This window comes from Mugil cephalus, chromosome 9, assembly GCF_022458985.1.
Source record: "Mugil cephalus isolate CIBA_MC_2020 chromosome 9, CIBA_Mcephalus_1.1, whole genome shotgun sequence".
Taxonomy (NCBI): Eukaryota; Metazoa; Chordata; class Actinopteri; order Mugiliformes; family Mugilidae; genus Mugil; species Mugil cephalus.
Window position 1 is genome coordinate 4,407,842 of NC_061778.1, and position 16,321 is coordinate 4,424,162.

Consider the following 16,321-nt stretch of genomic DNA (forward strand, 5'->3'; position numbering starts at 1 on the left):
CTCTAATGACTATTTTGTTAATCTTTAGAGGGAGCTTCATTTTACGGAACACACGGTTGTTTGTTTTTTCGCCGTGTCTGTAACGCACCGAAGCGCGCCGCAGCACAAGTTTGGTCTTGAGCCTCTTGAACGTGACGTCTGCTCGAAGCGCTATACAAACAGAATTTCTCGACTCGAACAGGGAAACCTGCTTTGTTTGAGACCTGTGGCAACACAACACTCCGGTTAAACATTAATGTGCCAACTAAAAACTTGTCAGTCATGCCGGCAACGTGTGTGCGTTGCTATTATTCCAGAAGAAATTACGTTTATTACATTATAAGTTACTGTAATGTGGAGGGCGGAGATAAAGGCCAAACTCCATGTTGACAAAATCGTCGCTCGCTGCTAAGAGCTTTTACAAACACTCAAACTGAACGACTACTTTTTCTTTCTTTTTTATTAACCCCGATTCACTTCTTCATGTGTCAGCCGTGTCGGGAAAAGCTTTATATCACCGAGACTGGCTTTCAATTTAGATATCTCCTATCTGTTCCTAAGTGTCCACGCGAAGGTCAGCGTCTCACCATATGATTAGCGCGCCTCCTCTTTGTGTTGCACCGAGCAAGTGAGTCACACTTTGTCAACAAGAACGACGTCTGACTGTCCCCGTTTGAGTTAATGAGTGATGAAGTCCTCCGCCGGTGAACAAGGCCCCTTTCTGTGCTGACTTTCGAAGCCGGCGTTGGTTAATGACTAATTGCGGCATTGTGTTTACCATTACCTGTCAAGGTGAGCGAGTGGCACACATGGTCCTGTTAGCGGCACAGCTGACCAGAGCGACTGGTGCGGAGGTGGGACCGCGCGTGTCTGTGTCATCGGCCAAAAATGGAAACCAGTCGAAATGTTTACAGGTCATCTGCATTGTGTCAGCCGCATATCTGACCTAGATGTTGTTTGTGAACTGGGCTGCGATGCTTGTGTCTGTTTGGGTATTCTATTGTTCAACATCAACAGGTGTGGAGGGATCTTGTTGAGACTTGAAAATACTGAGGAACTATTTAATGTTTTGGGCATAGGCAGCTCCAGCGAAGCTTGTGCACGGCTAGCTTTTCAGACCGCATACGCGTTCTTTGATGCAGAGGTTAAAATCAGAAGCTTGAGGTTGCGGGTGCAGGCAAGTGGTGGTGCATGAGGAGGACATGAATTAACAGGTATGGATCTGTACCCAGAGTAATGTCTCCTTTGTTTGAAAGCCTGCTCAGTTTAATGCTCTTATTTCAGAAGCAGGTAGTTAGAGAGCTGAGGACGAGGCCTTGACATCCGGGCCTTCGGGTCACACTAAAATAGAATCAAAGCGAATGTGGATAATGCTGATGAACTGCAGTCTGTCATTATTAGTATTATTATTATTGAGTTTTTGGCTGCTCTGTACTTGAAGTATGAGAATGAGGCTCTCTGAGCGAGGGAGTGACAGACGAGCTTGCGACAGACTGCGTTGTAGAGCGTGTGGTGGAGTTTTTGTGGTTTTGCAAAGTGTTTAGTGAGGGGAGGGACCTTTAGCTGAGCTACTTCTGAGTTTCAGGTCCCACCCCCGGCTCAGGCTCAGTTTTGCTCTGTTTCCCTTAAAGGGACAGTTACATCACAGTGTCTCCTTAGGCCTTGCTGCTCTCTTTTCAATCTTTTAGCCTCTTCTTCTTCTTCTTCTCTCTTTTCCAACCTCAATGTTGACCCACAGGCTGACGTATTCACCATCAGATAGTGCTGACTGTAAAGGTCACTGTGTGCCTCTGCTGATGATATTACTCTTATTGTTCCCCAGGTCTTTGTGTGGTCAGTGAAGCATCCTGGAGAGAGAGAGCATGGAAGTGTGTCAACTGAGCGTCTAGGTGAGATGAGGTGAGTGAACCCACTGAAAGGTTTGTTTTGTTGCTTGTGCAGCGGCGGTGTGAGTTGCGTTATCCCGAGCTGGACCCAATCGAGAAATCGTGTGAATTTAGCTTTTTAAAAGAATAATGATGGTCACGTTTTTTTTTTTTTGTTTGTTTGTTTTTTTTCTTTTCTCCATCAGTGTCACCTGTAAGCAATGTGATCTCCACTAACGGGCACAGCTAATCTTCATACCAGACCTCCACTGTAATCACCAGCCATTCAAATGCACACAGACAATAAACTGGCCAATCATGGCAAGCAGGTCAGCAGTGACGGCCGGTCCCAGATACCCGGTGTGAACCAGCAGGCTCAGCAGCAGCAGCAGCAGCAGCAGCAGCAGCAACAGCAGCAGCAGCAGCAGCAGGCGGCTGCAGCAGCAGCAGCCCACCTCGGTTCAAAGGCCGTTGGTGCCGGCAGCCATGGAGTCAAAACCAACCAGATTCCCCTCGGCGGCTCCGGGCTCAAGGCTGTCAGCCAATCAGTGAGCAGTGTCGGGGGGATGTTGAAAACCAAATCCAAGCGGGAGCGCAGCAACTCTATTGACTCTGGCGAATCAAGAAATGCCATTCCTCCAGTCCTGGAGACAGATGCCAAAGGAGGTAAGGTGTAAATGTACACAAAAGACTTGCAGTCGTCATTATATACACGTCTAGGCTGCTGTAGTTATGCGGCAGTTCACTTCCTTTACCTTCCTATCAGCCGAATCTTTACCCGAAATACCAGATTACGTGCATTCACCTCCTCCACAGCAGGAAGTGAACATAAGGACCGAGAGGACAGAAGAACTTGTTTTCTCTCTTGCTGAAATGCCCTGACCTTTCACAGAGGCATCAGAATTTCCCCCTTGGCTTTTGATTGTTTGTGCCATGCTTGCGCGGCAGTCACGTGTCTCAAATGAAAAAAGAAAGAAAAAAAAAAAAACGTCTAGGCTCTGTGTCGGGCTCTGAGGGAGAGGCAGGTCATGAGGTTGTGAAAGCTTAGTGAGCCTTGAGAGGTTGTTATTAGAGCAGCAGATGATAAGTTTTTTTTTTTTTTTTTGTGAGTGTTTCTGCAAATATTTGTGTTCACGTGGCCCCATGCAGTGTTTGATTTGCATTCGTTGCTTATTTAGGAGTTCATGTGAGGGTTCGGCTGCAGATGACATTAATGTGTTTTGTGAAACTCATCTGTGCTTCCTGTACATGACTGAAACACACACACTCATGTTTCCATCACTTCAGAGGACATTACATTTACTTACATGCATTTCCTGGAGACTTACCCCAGTTTTAATAACGCTTCACCAAATCCTAACCACTTAGATTAACCCTAGGCTAGATGTTAAACTTTAAAGTTAATCATTTCCATTACAGGGACTTTCATTTTATCCCCAAAAGAAGGAGGCAAATCCCCACAATGTGACCGTGTAAACAGATTTATGTGCCCACAATGTGACTAATACATAGAAAAGCACTCTCAAGGAAAGGTGTGGTTCCAGCACAAAGAGTGAGCCGAGGTAGAGAACAGAAGATAGGGTGGATCATTACAAAGAGAAACTCCTCTGGCTCCATTTAGCCTCCCCCTTTCATAAATAGTCGCTCACTAAACACACACACCACACATACTGGTATCTCTCTCCTTTCCCGTCTCGTTCCCTGAGATTACTCTGTGTGGAAAAACGAAAGTGCATTCCACCTATTTATTTGACATCGCTCTCATCTCGGTAGCAGACGTGGCTCCATGGCTGGCTGGTAACAAAAAAACACAAGAGGTCATCTCTTTCATGCAGCTTCTCTGTAACGAGGTAGCAGTCCTCCCTCTGCTGTCCTGTTCTCTGTATTGTCATAGCAACTTCCTTTTTTTTTTTTGAGTGTACATGCACAGGCTTTTAATATTTTTTCCCTTCCATGAAGTGGATAATATTGTGAGGTTGTTGTAGCCTAAGCTAGATATGCGGCCTGAAAACCTCCCGTTGTACCTGTACAGGTGGTTTCCTGACCAGATATCTGAACTAGCTCGCACATTTCATTAAGTCAGATATGATTTGTTTTATGTTTTTTTTTTTTTTTTTTTGGTGCAGACAAACAAAAGAGAGCCTTTCATTGTACGTCATTGCTCTTGGAGAGCTTTGTATGAACTTGTTTCCATAATGTTGCACGAATGAGAATGCACCAAGTATGAACGCTTTCAGGCTGGCTTCAAGCAAACCTTCGCTTTTCATCTCATAAGCTTTCACTCTTTCTTTAAATGCTTCTCACAAATGCTGTAGCTCTGGTGACAAATAATCCATAACTGTAGCTGACTATAGTATAGTACATTGCGACTCACTGCTAATTCCAATTTTTAGCAATGTGATTTAGAGTGATCAGTTTCATTTGTCAATATCTATACGCTTGCATCATATAGCAGAAACATTAGCTAATGGGTCTAAAGAATAAAGTGGTGGGTTTAGAGCGTTGGTGGTTAATGATAAAAACAGAATAACACCAGTGTTGTCTTTGAACGAACAATAGCCTGACAGTTGTCGATGTGTTGGTATTATCCTCTAGAGGGTGTTATGCGCAGTAAGCGACGCTGTGTTCTGGAGAAGAAACAGCCATATAGTGGAGATGAATGGTGCTCTGGACCAGATACAGAGGAAGATGAAGACAAGCCACACACTGCAGCCCACCGTGAGTTTTTTTTTTTTTTTTTTTTTTTTTCCTACGGCACTGGGGGAAACATATTTCCATTTTTCTGTTGTCAGAATGTAGCACAGTCCTCACTAACAATAGTGTCATTGTGGCCACAACAGTGAAGGTCACGTGAATTCTGTGTAAAATAAATAAATAAATAAAATCTGCTGCAAAGATTTAGTTTAATTTGCACGGAATACAACAGGTTAAAGCTGTAACTTCCCAATAGCCATGTCGGATCCCACACACAGCGACACACACGGAGAGGAAGATGTCAGCTTGGAAAGCCATATTGTCCCTTTCCACTGATTTGACTTTATATGTGTTTTAGCTCCATCTAGTGTTCAGTTTGTGAAGCCAAATTTCTACACATAAGAGAAAATAAACCACCATGTTGCTTTTATTTGTTTTTTTGTTTTTTTTAGGTGACCGAGGGCTCGTAGGTCCTATCCAAGGTCTCTCCGACCGCCTGTCTGCAGCACCCATGTCTGAATCTGGGGGCGCGGTAATGGGATGTGGAGTGGGACCGGGGCTCAAAGCAGAAACACCTCAGCCTTCCCAGCAAGTGATGTATGTTTTCACAACCAGCCTAGCCAACAGGTGAGAAGGATTTTCATGTCTGACATGCAGGTGACAACACTCATAAGAAGTAAAGATAATGATTGTAACTGCAGTGATTGATTAATTTGTGCTATATCTCCATTTGTTTTACAGTGCTGCAGAGGCAGTGATGAAAGGACAGACAGATTCTATCCTACTGTTTCACCAGCAAAATGTTTCACACTCCAAGTTGGAGCAGGTCAGACATCTCGAATAAAGAGAATGATTTTTCTTAAAGTACATGTTTTAATTGTTTTGTTTTGTAATATCCGATATACAGCTTTGTTCCTGTTGGTCTCCTAAGTCGTTAAGAGTTGTTTGGAATAACTCTGAAAGCTTCACTATGTGTTAAGCCTAAGCCTAGAATTACTACCACTAGAATAATAATGAACTGAATGAACAGAAATGTAATTGTGTGGTAATAGTATTTTAATAGCTCATCTTCCTTTTGTTCACGACAGGGCCACCTATCAGGGAAACTTCCTAACCTGTCTGAGAAGTTAATCTCCAGCAACTCTCCACCCACGGCCCCATCAAAATCCCAAAGTGGAACTCCACGTCCAACTTCTGCAGGAGTTGGAGGTCCGTTGCATTCTGCAGGGACACCTTCCTCAGTGGGACCTTCTGATAATGAATCCTCCCAGACCAGACCGACCGGAGCTTCCAGCAATAACATCATTGTCGCACATAGGTCAGAGGGAGGGAACGCGGCCACACCTGCAGGCCCAGACCCAGGAACTGGAAATGGGGAGGGTGCAGGTGGTATGCCCCTCCCTGTTGCTACTGTCTCTCCCTCTGGAAGTCCTTCCATCCTATCTACTCACCTACAGAGTGATACAGTTCAGAGGAGTGGCCCAGGGAACACTGATGGTCTTTCCAAAGAGCAGCTGGAACACAGGGAGCGCTCGTTGCAGACACTCAGAGACATAGAGAGGCTGCTTCTACGTAGTGGAGCAGGTGGAGGCACTGGAGACCCAGGGGCCTCCGGCAACAATCCTCCTAATAACTCAACCAACTTAAATAATAACAACAATACTGATAGGGGTAATATTCTTGAAGACAGCGAAAAGGGGTCTAATAACTCTGGAAATTGCAGTAGTGGTAATATGTTATCATCAGCCTTGGTTCCAATGGGGGGAATGAAGAAATATGAAGAACCCCTCCAGTCTATGATTTCCCAAACGCAGTCCCTTGGTGGACCTCCTCTTGACAGCCCTCAAATAGACTCTCATCATAACCTACCACACCCCCATCACCAGCTGCCATCTCCTGGGGATGACATGGGTCCCTTACTTGGACAGGAAGGGCTGACCCCCGAGCAAATGGCCTGGAGGAAACTTCAAGAAGAATACTACCAGGAGAAGAGACGGCAACAGGAAATGCAACCTCACCCCCAGCACTTTAGAGTGATGTCAGAGATGGGCATGCCTGGTGGTCCCATAATGATGAGAGGGCCTCCTCCTCCCTACCATAGCAAGCCTGCAGACCAGCAGTGGGGTCCTGGCAATATGATGGGAGGAGGAATGGGTGGAAATGGACGAATGATGGATATGCACCAAGAGGGACCCCGTGGCCCGAGGTTCCCAGGATCAATGCAGAGAGTGCCGCCTGGGGGAGTGGGCTTTCCTGGTAGTCAAGGGGGAGGTTTACCATTGGAGGGTGTAGGACCTCAAAGGCCAGCCCGCCAAACGATGATTTGGATTGATGATAACATCAGTGGTGGAGGTTCTTTTCATGGCTGCTACCCTAGTGGGCCTCATCAACACATGCAAGGTGACCCACGCGAAGAAATGTTTCGCATCATAGAGAAGCGGAATTTACCAAATGTTTCTAGGTATGAACTTGACAGAATAGCTAAACAACAGCAACAGGGAAACAACTCGAGAAATATTGATAATATTGGAGCCCCAGATTTTTCCACTATGGGAATGGGCCGGGGCCCACCCACCAGTCGAGATCCTTTGGACTTTCCTGGTCCGCGGGAGATTATGGGATCTCCAGGAGGGGGTCCTCAGATGAGAGACTTGATGGATTCTCCCCTGGGAAGCAACCTTGCAATGAACATGAACCCACAGATGAATGTTCAGCAACAGCAAATGATGCTGTCTCAGAAGCTCAGAGGAGGTCATGCAGGAGGGGGACCGTTAGGTGAGATGTTTGGAGAGATTCCACGAGTCAGGGCTTCACAAAATGGAAGAGGAGGAAATAAGGGAATGATCCCAGGACACGATGGTCCCTTCCAGTTTCCCAATCAAGGTCCTTTCTCTGGTGGACCGGTGGATGGGCCGTATCTTCAACAACCTTGCCCTGAGATGTTTGGGCCTGACCAGCAAGGTCCTAATCAAATGGGAGGTACACCACGGCTTAGTCATATGATGATGAGTGGGGGCCTTAGGGGAGCAGACCTCGGCCCAAGGCACCCTTCTGACCTGTCAGTCAATGTAAACCCCCTGACCTCTCCTTCAGTGCCGCCTCCTCATCAGCTCAAGTCTCCTTCCCTTAATCAAGAACCATCTCCTCTTCTGCATTCACCCTCAGCTCCAGGTTTGAAGTCACCATCACATATGTCCACTGCTGGACATCACCCCCCTCTTCCCCCTGCATCTGGTGCTGGGACTCCTTCCTCTTCTTCCATGAAGTCTCCTCAAGTAGTAATGGGGTCTTCCAACCTTGGGTTGCACTCTCCGTCTGCCTCTCCTGGGCGACTCAAGTCTCCAGCCATGGCTGCGAGTTCCCCAGGGTGGACGTCTCCTAAAACAGCTCTTCCAAGTCCAAGTGGTCCAACCAATGGGAAGGTAGTGAGCAATGGAGGAAATGGTTCCACTGAGACAGGTACATTTTGAATTCAATATCCATGCACTGGAATCAGTGATCATAATTAGTTTTTCCTTGTATTTCTGTACCCATAATATTTTTTAATGTTCTTTGCAGGCCACTCACTTCCACCCAGGAGCTCCAACTCTACCCCCATAAGCCAGCCAGGTGCTATGAATCCTAGTATGCCATTTACTTCCTCACCCAGTGCCCCACCTACTCAGAATCCTTTGTCCCTTATCATGTCTCAGATGTCCAAGTATGCCATTCCCAGTTCTACCCCTCTCTACCATGAAGCAATCAAAACAATCGCAACTTCCGACGATGAGATGTTACCAGATCGACCGCTTCTATCTGGTGTCAGCATTGGAGGTATGGACACTGACAGAACACATCTCATGAAGTTGAGCAGTTCAATGTCCAGATGTTGATAATCTGACTTCTTTACATGTTGCTCTTTTTTTATCACCAGGAAACATGGGGAATCCTCAGACATCACAGATGCTTGTATCCCAGGGCTCCATTGGTCCCCACAGTGATCCACAAAGCCCCATGGGAATTGTAAGCCAAGGTCAACAGCACCTGTCTCATGACCCTTCAGGACCTGTGCTCTCTTCCCCAAACCACATGGGTATGCCTGTCATGAATTCTGCCATGATGGGAGGAGGAGCACCTGATGGAATGGGGCCCTGCAACGTTTCACCTATATCCCAGAACCAGATGGGAGGTTTTCCTCGCATGCAGCCACCACCACATGGGCCCATGCACTCACCTATAGGAGGAATGTCACAAAATTTCCCTCATCCTAATGAAGATATTCTGCAGCATCAGCAATTACACCTGCTGAGCAAAGGTCATCCTCACCAACGCCCCCCTCACCCATCAGCAGACTCATTTGCCTCTCTTCCGATGGGGGATGGCCCAGATCTAAGTGAAGTCATAAGGCCCACTCACAGTGGCATCCCTGAGTTTGACCTCTCCCGCATCATTCCTTCTGATAAGCCCAGTAGCACTCTTCAGTACTTCCCCAAGAGTGAGCCACATCAGAACCCACACCAGGGGCCGCCATCCCAGCAACCTACCCCACATCAGCTCCTCAAGCAGCTGTCTTCTTCTGGCCCTCCACACAACAGTGGCCCTTCATCCAACCCGCATTTAGCAAGCCTACAGAATATGATGCCTGAACAGCAGCTACCACCTCACCCCTCTCATGGTGGAATACGCCAAAGCATGGGCATTCCTCACGGGGGCTCCAGGGGTATGGTTTCAGGTGGGGGCATGGGCCCCATGTGCCCCCCAGGAAATATGATGGGAAGGACAGGTCTAATGCCCCCTCATCAACTCCAGCAACAACAAGCCATGATGGCGAACAGCCTTCTCCACCATCCCTCCAACCCATACCCAGGCATGATGCCCTCTCAGCAGCACCCACATAATCTGATGGCACAACAAAATATTATGATGATGCAGGCTAAACAGCGAAGCATGTCAATGCCAGGGGAACCCTTTGGACCCCAAGGCCATCTAATGTCCCCTCAGGGTCCCATGATGGCCCCTCCCCACCCACAGTCTAGTATGATGGGCCCACAGTCTCTCAGACAGCGGGGAATGTCTCTGGACAGTCCCATTGGCTATGGCCCTGGGGGTATGGCCAATATGCCATATTGATCCAGCTCAGTAAACTGTAAAACATGTCTTCACTAGGGTACCTCCCCATTGTGGCCCATTTCTTTTTTTCATTTAATGTTATCCTTGTAGTTGTTTGAAAAGAATTGCTATAAAAAAATAATTTAAAAAAACACCAAAAACAAACAAAAAAAAACAAAACAAATCAGTGATCTTCAAATTTGGGATTACAACTGATGACAAATGGAATATTTAAAAACACTGTAACACTGTTCAATAACAAATTTGAAGCCATTTTCTAAAAAAACTGTAAAATGTGTACATTTCAAAAATGTGTGTATTTGTTGTGGGAACAGTGGCGGTCAGGAGAGGAGTGCCTCAAATTTCTATTTGTTTTAATATCATTGATTTATTTTCTCCAACTGCTAAACTGTTGTGCAAAGGAATTATATATATATATATATACATATATATATAAATATACATATAATATATACTTGCTGTAAATAAGATGCGATTTGTGATTGTTTGCAGTTGTTCTGTATAACTGTGTTTTAATAGGAGTCTAAAATAATAAGAATAATACTGATACCTAATGTGGTTATTGTGTTTTTGTTATTTAATAAGAAGAGGACTCGGTTGGTGCATAATAATAAAATCTTTATTGATTTCGGTAAGCAGTAGCTCCAATACAGGTTTTAAGCCAGCATTTTTTAATTTTTTTTTTCTTGTCTGGGTGAATAAAACACAGTCAAAATAACAACAAGTAATATCTTATCAGAACGCAAGATAAAGTTATAGCATTTTCCAGTATTACAAGTGGATTAACAGAAGTATAATACAACAGAGCAGAGAGGTTCAGATGAGGACACTGCTGACGGTTGTGTTTCCCTCAGAAATGGAAGGCCGATAGGGGCCCGGAGCTCTCAAGAAGGGCAGACAGAGGCGTCTGCAGCCGAGCTGGCAAAGTAGGTGTATTAGCTCGTTGCGAAACCGCACCCCCACAAAGGCGTACAAGAAAGGGTTCAGGCAGCAGTGCAAGATACCCAGGCTCTTTGTCGCCTCCAGAACTGGTTTCAGTAACATAAAATCTCGACAGGTTTCATACTTGTAAAGCTTCAGGTCTACCAGAGTTTGTATCAGTAACGTGACATTGTATGGTAGGCAGCAGATGAAAAACACGATGGTGATGAGTAAAGCCAGTCGAATGGCTCCTTTTTTTGTTTGGCTTTTCTGACCATGCCACAAAGTAATTATTAGTGCCGTGTAGCAGTAACACATGACAGCCAGAGGGAAGAAAAAGCACACGTGATGTAGGACTCTTTTGGCCATAACCCAGTTATTTCCATGAATGTAGAAATCATGATAGTCACAGGAGGACGTGGATGAGTTCTCGTAAGTCTTTCCTACAGAAAGGAACGCGATCTCGGGTATGGCTAAGCCAAAACAGATCAGCCACAGAACGATGCATATTAGCTGCACTGTTCTCACCCGTCGACACTGCATGCTGGGGATGGCATGAACGATGGCCAAATACCGATCAAAGCCAATGCAAGCTAGTAGTAAACTTCCACAAAGGAAACTCAGACTATTTAACAGGCCATTCACCTTGCACAGAAAATTCCCAAATACCCAACCGGCGGTGATGTCAGTCACTTCAAAAGGAAGCGTGAACAGTAGCATGAGGTCGGCCAGGGCGAGGTGCAGTAGGTAGATCTCTGTGATCCGCAGCACGCGCCAACGTCTCAGGAGGACTGTTATCATCAGGCCGTTCCCTGCCACGCCGAAGAGAAGGATCATGCTGTAAAACACAGGCTGGAAGATGGTAGAAAAGGTCTTCAGGTCCACCTCATGCTCCTCATCGCAGAAGGTCTCCACTTCATCAAAATCATATGTCCAGTTATCAGATTCAAATGATTCTGTGAACTTAAAAATATAGAGACAAAGACAAGCATTTTTGATTTACCTGATGCCAAATGGAGAATCAGTATTGTATGGAAAAACATGGATGTGACTTATTTGCTTCCGCCTCGTCCTATCCTCTATATCCTCTTCTTTCACACCAACTACCTTCATGTCCCCCTTCACTACGTCCATAAACCTCCTCTTTAGTGGTCCTTTAGACTTCCTGCATCCTCCTCTGAACATCTCAAACCATCCTAACTTTATCTCCCAAACATCTCACATGAGCTATCCCGTAATGTACTCATTACTAATATGCATGTGACTCTTTACTCTTTACTCTTATTGATTTATTTCATAAAGAACTCCCCTCACATGACAATAATACTGATGTTATAATAAGGGTTGGATTTCTCCAGTTGATAAACCGGAAACATTGAACAGGCCAGATAACTTCCACTTCTCCTTTCACACAAATCATGACTTATTTTTAGCCAAATATTTCTAAAAAAAATAAATAAAATAAAATAAAAAAAAATGCATTGGATGAGATGTCTGATGTGTCACTTTAAGCGTGGACCTAAATGTGGTGCAAAAATAACTTAGAGACATTTCAGTTTTTCAACACTGAAATAATAATATGATGTCATTGACAAAAAAAAAAAAGTCAGTTTGCATGTTTCTTTTCTGAACATTATGTAACATGGCACAGATGTATTTTTAATCTCATTACAATAACAACATCTGCTCATTTGTATAATATGTCCTCCTAGAAAAAATATATCTATATGAAACAGGAGTGGAAAAAATAAAAATATGCTCAAGAATCTTCTTAGGAAGTGGTCATGGAAACATTTCCACTGAAACGATCAAGTTCCTTTTACAAACGAATGTTGACCACTCTGATAAATTATAATTAGACTGTTCTCCTAATTATTCAGGGTGAATAGTATAAATAATCCACTCTCTTTACATGTAGTAGATACTACTTCTTGTTGAGTTGACAGGAAAAATGCTTCATGCACACAATTTAACTAACCCCCATCCGTTTACGTGCATTTTACGGGTCAGTGATTTCGTCTTTTGGCTGTGCTTTACATCCCTCAAACATGAAAGAATTTAAAATTCTGTTGAGGCTTAATCATAGGAGACAGCTGCTCATAGCATATTAAAGTCTGCTGTTTTAAAATTCCAAACGCTGCTGCTGAGGTTTGGAAAATGTTCAAGTTTACTTTCATGCCATGATGTCACAGACAAAATATTGTATTAGACTACAGATTGATTCTCACTAAAACCCAGAGTTCTGTTTACTGTGACTCAGATTCTTTAACAACACACTCTTTATAACAAAGTGAACGAGCACAACTACATTTATGTTTAGTTTTGCATTTAGAATAAAATGTGCCCTGCTATAACTTATAGTGAATAAAAGCTCTTCATTTCTAAATCTACAGAGATTTACATTTCATTTCATCTAATTGTGTCTTACCTCATGTGAGCCTTCCAACCCTGTGGTTATGTCCATGTTGGTAGATCTTCAAAACTTGACCGTGTGCCTCACACTTCTGTTGTCAAGTGTGCTGTTACTTCCTGTAAGTGGTAGATATTCGTGGTTGATTCTTGGCTTAGCTTCCCCTTGTGGAAAAAAATATGTCAGATTTCACACCAGGCTTCAACAGTAATTATGCAAATGCACCAATGCACATCCAAGTAGCTGCAGCCCACAGTATTTTGTAACTCTTTGCACATGTGAAACTGTCACCTAAACTGATTTTTAGTGCATTTTGCAACAATTACCCGCATCCTCAGATCATTATTGCTTTAATAATAATATGTTGGAGTGAGATGATCAAAAGCATCCAAACAACATCATCCTGTCTTGTCTCTTGCATTGTTTTACTATCTATGTATACACACACACATATATATATTTTTTTATTTATTTACATGTATACGTATAATATTATATATTATATTACGTATAAAACACCCTATTTGTTTCCAAATATTTATTGCAATTCAAGTCATGCAAGCCCAATGAATAGCTTGAAATGGTACAAAGGTAAGTACTAAACCAGAGGTTAGAAAAAAAAAAAAGGTTTGGTTACACATAACTGAAAAATAATGTACATTTCAAAATTATACAAAAAGGCCTTTTTCAGGGAAAATGAAGTGGGTTCACAATTTAAAGCTGTTCCGCAGCAATGAAGGTTGAATCAGCCTTGAAAGCTGGTGCTACTAATTCCTACAGGCGTTCCAACTTTTCTTGATTACTTACAACCCCCTCAGTCTGCATAAAAGCAGTGTTGGAACACACTGTGGTGCCAGACCCTCATGAGCATCAGGTGAACAGTATTGTACTGCGGAAAGTAGTGTGTTGCTACAAAAATGGTGAGACAAAGGCGATTAACAATGGAAGAGAGACAGACCATCATGACACTTAAAAATGTCGGTCTTTCCTACAGGGAAATCGCAAAGAAAGTCGAGGTGTTTTCGAGGTGTCTTCACCATCAAAAGGCACTCAGAAACTGTGGGAAACTCTGACAGGAAGCGAACTGGCAGACCCAAAGCCACAACTGAATCAGGGGACAAGTTTCTGAGAGTTAACAGCTTGCGTGGTAGGCGGCTCACAGGACAACACCTTCTTCAAGCACAGCTTAATAGTAGTCGTAGTAAGCAAGTCTCATTTTCAACTGTGAAGAGAAGACTTCGAGCTGCAGGTTTTGACGGTTTGAAAGGACGAGTTGCAGCAAGAAAGCCAATCGCTATGATGTCAGAATAAGACAAAGATGTTCTCCTGGGCCACGAAACACCGCCATTGGACTACTGAAGACTGGAAGAAGGTTTTATGGACTGATGAATCAAAATTTCAAATCTTCAGTTCATCACACAGGATCTTTGTACGACGCCGAATAGAAAAGCGGATGATTCCAGAGCGGATGGCACCCTGAACCAAAACGGCTACCACAGCATTCTGCAGCACCATGCAATACCCTCCGGTATGTGCCTAGTTGGTCAGAGGTTCATCCTACAGCAAGATAATGACCCAAAACACAAGTCCAAGCTATAACAAAACTACCGCAGGAAAAAAGAAACAAGATGGTAAGCTTGAAAACATAGAGAGGGTAGCACAGTCTCCAGATTGGGATGAACTGGACAGAAGAGTGAAAGCTAAACAACCTACAAGCGCCACACATTTATGGGAACTTCTGCAACAGACTTGGGAAGAACTTTCTGAAGAATATTTGATTTCTATCATAAAATTCCTGCCACGAGTGTGTTCAGCTGTTAAATCTGCCAAAGGTGCTACTTTGATGAGTCAGAAATTTAGAATACATTTTGGTCTATGAATTGATTCCATGATTTCTTTCTCAACTCAAATTGCTTATTTGATTTATGCTTTCATTTCAGGGTGCAATTACACAATTAACTGAATAATTTTCAGTAAAAAAAAAAAGAAAAGAACAGAAAAGAAAGGAACGGAAAAAGTGTGGTTTTCTAAAACTTTTGCCGGTCGTGTGTGCGTGTATATATAGGACCTGGGATTTAAAAAGTTGCTTGTGGTTCAACATAACTGGTCCTTCAGATAAATTTGAAAAATGACAGCAGCTCCAAATCCAGCAGATGAGAATGTGTTTGGTGCTGCTCTTGAGCAATTGAGCAATTCAGTTATGGTTAATTGCGTGCAATATGGATTAAAATGTGAAAATACAAGATAAAGATATAGAAGCACAACGCCGCGGCCTCCCTCAGCCATCTTAAAGTGTGGGTGCTGCACCTGGGTGTTATTTGTCTGGTATTGTTTTTTTTGAAACGTCTTTCATGTCTCTTTTGTAAACTAGAAAAAGGAATCTGTGGTCATGTGAACGTGGAAGTACCCTTCAAGCAGATGGCAGGATGTTTCTTCTCACATGCGATCAAAGTCGGATATTTAAACTAATCAACCATTGAAATTGTGCCCAGTAAATCTCTTTACCTACAATAAAAGTCAGTTTTTATTTGTATTTGTACCCAGTATCAGCAAATTATAAGTCTGAGCTCTAAAACTGTCTAGAGCTGTGTTTCCCATGGGATTTATTAGAACCATGGCTGGTGGGGTTAAGGTGCGTTGAGAATGTAATATATCACTCAGTTGTGTCTGATCTACTTAGATTAACTCAGATACAAGTAAAAGTAAAAAAAAAAATAAATAAAAATAAATAGTAGCCTAGTGGAAACAAGAGTTGACACATTTTGCATTTCTTTGCCAATTAAACACGTGCTGGTAATTACTGTTAACTTCCTGCAGTCCCTTCACACTTTCACTATTAATCATCAGTAACAATGCGATTGAGCAGAGTGAGCTTGAACCATTTGCCACGGAGAGATGCTATGCAAACTCAGCGGGCAATATCAAAACCACTCCGGTGATTTTCGTGTACTTTAATACATTTGTTATTTCCAGTTTGATGTGAGACAACATAATTAGGCTCATAGACTGTTAATGGCAACACGGGGTCAGTGTAACAAATTATTTAAGAGGTTAGGAGGTTTGCAGCCATGAATTGTTTCCACAGTGAGTCCTGTGTAATTTTGTAGAGATGTGCGTATCAGTCCAGAAATATCGATACTTCCGATTGTAACCTGCTTTTTTTTTTTTTTTAGAATCGATCTTCACATTAAAACATCGATACAAAATGTGCATTTACAGAAATATTAATACTTTTAAAAGGTAAGACGCGCAGGAAACTCCCCGCCCACACACCCGAGACAGATATCACAGTGCCCATTACAGGAATACACACATATATCATTTCAACATTGTTTTTTTTTTT

General features: G+C 43.4%; 2 protein-coding genes across 3 annotated transcripts in view; one reads left to right on the top strand and one right to left on the bottom strand.

Moving 5' to 3' along the window:
• bcl9l (bcl9 like) overlaps positions 1-10,196 on the top strand; it is a 25,322-nt gene extending 15,126 nt beyond the window's left edge. For both annotated transcript variants that reach the window (XM_047594046.1, XM_047594045.1), the window contains 8 exons: positions 1,802-1,878; positions 2,051-2,510; positions 4,440-4,562; positions 4,991-5,165; positions 5,280-5,364; positions 5,627-7,997; positions 8,097-8,351; positions 8,452-10,196. In XM_047594046.1, the coding sequence (XP_047450002.1) occupies positions 2,135-2,510; positions 4,440-4,562; positions 4,991-5,165; positions 5,280-5,364; positions 5,627-7,997; positions 8,097-8,351; positions 8,452-9,647 (4,581 nt within the window). In that variant the 5' untranslated portion in view covers positions 1,802-1,878; positions 2,051-2,134 and the 3' untranslated portion in view covers positions 9,648-10,196. The remainder of the gene's footprint in view (positions 1-1,801; positions 1,879-2,050; positions 2,511-4,439; positions 4,563-4,990; positions 5,166-5,279; positions 5,365-5,626; positions 7,998-8,096; positions 8,352-8,451) is intronic.
• LOC125013404 (C-X-C chemokine receptor type 5) lies at positions 9,719-13,083 on the bottom strand. Its single transcript, XM_047594047.1, has 2 exons — positions 12,997-13,083; positions 9,719-11,531 (listed from the first exon to the last, which is right to left on the bottom strand). Exons 1-2 carry the CDS (start codon positions 13,030-13,032, stop codon positions 10,464-10,466), a joined length of 1,104 nt encoding a protein of 367 aa, XP_047450003.1. The 5' UTR covers positions 13,033-13,083; the 3' UTR covers positions 9,719-10,463.
• Between the last annotated feature and the right edge of the window lie 3,238 nt (positions 13,084-16,321).

Coding starts and splice junctions, on each gene's coding strand:
- LOC125013404 (XM_047594047.1), bottom strand. CDS start 13,032: ATGGACATAACCACAGGGTTGGAAGGCTCACATGAG. Junction 11,532..12,996: donor GGTTGGAAGGCTCACATGAG/GTAAGACACAAT, acceptor TATATTTTTAAG/TTCACAGAATCATTTGAATC.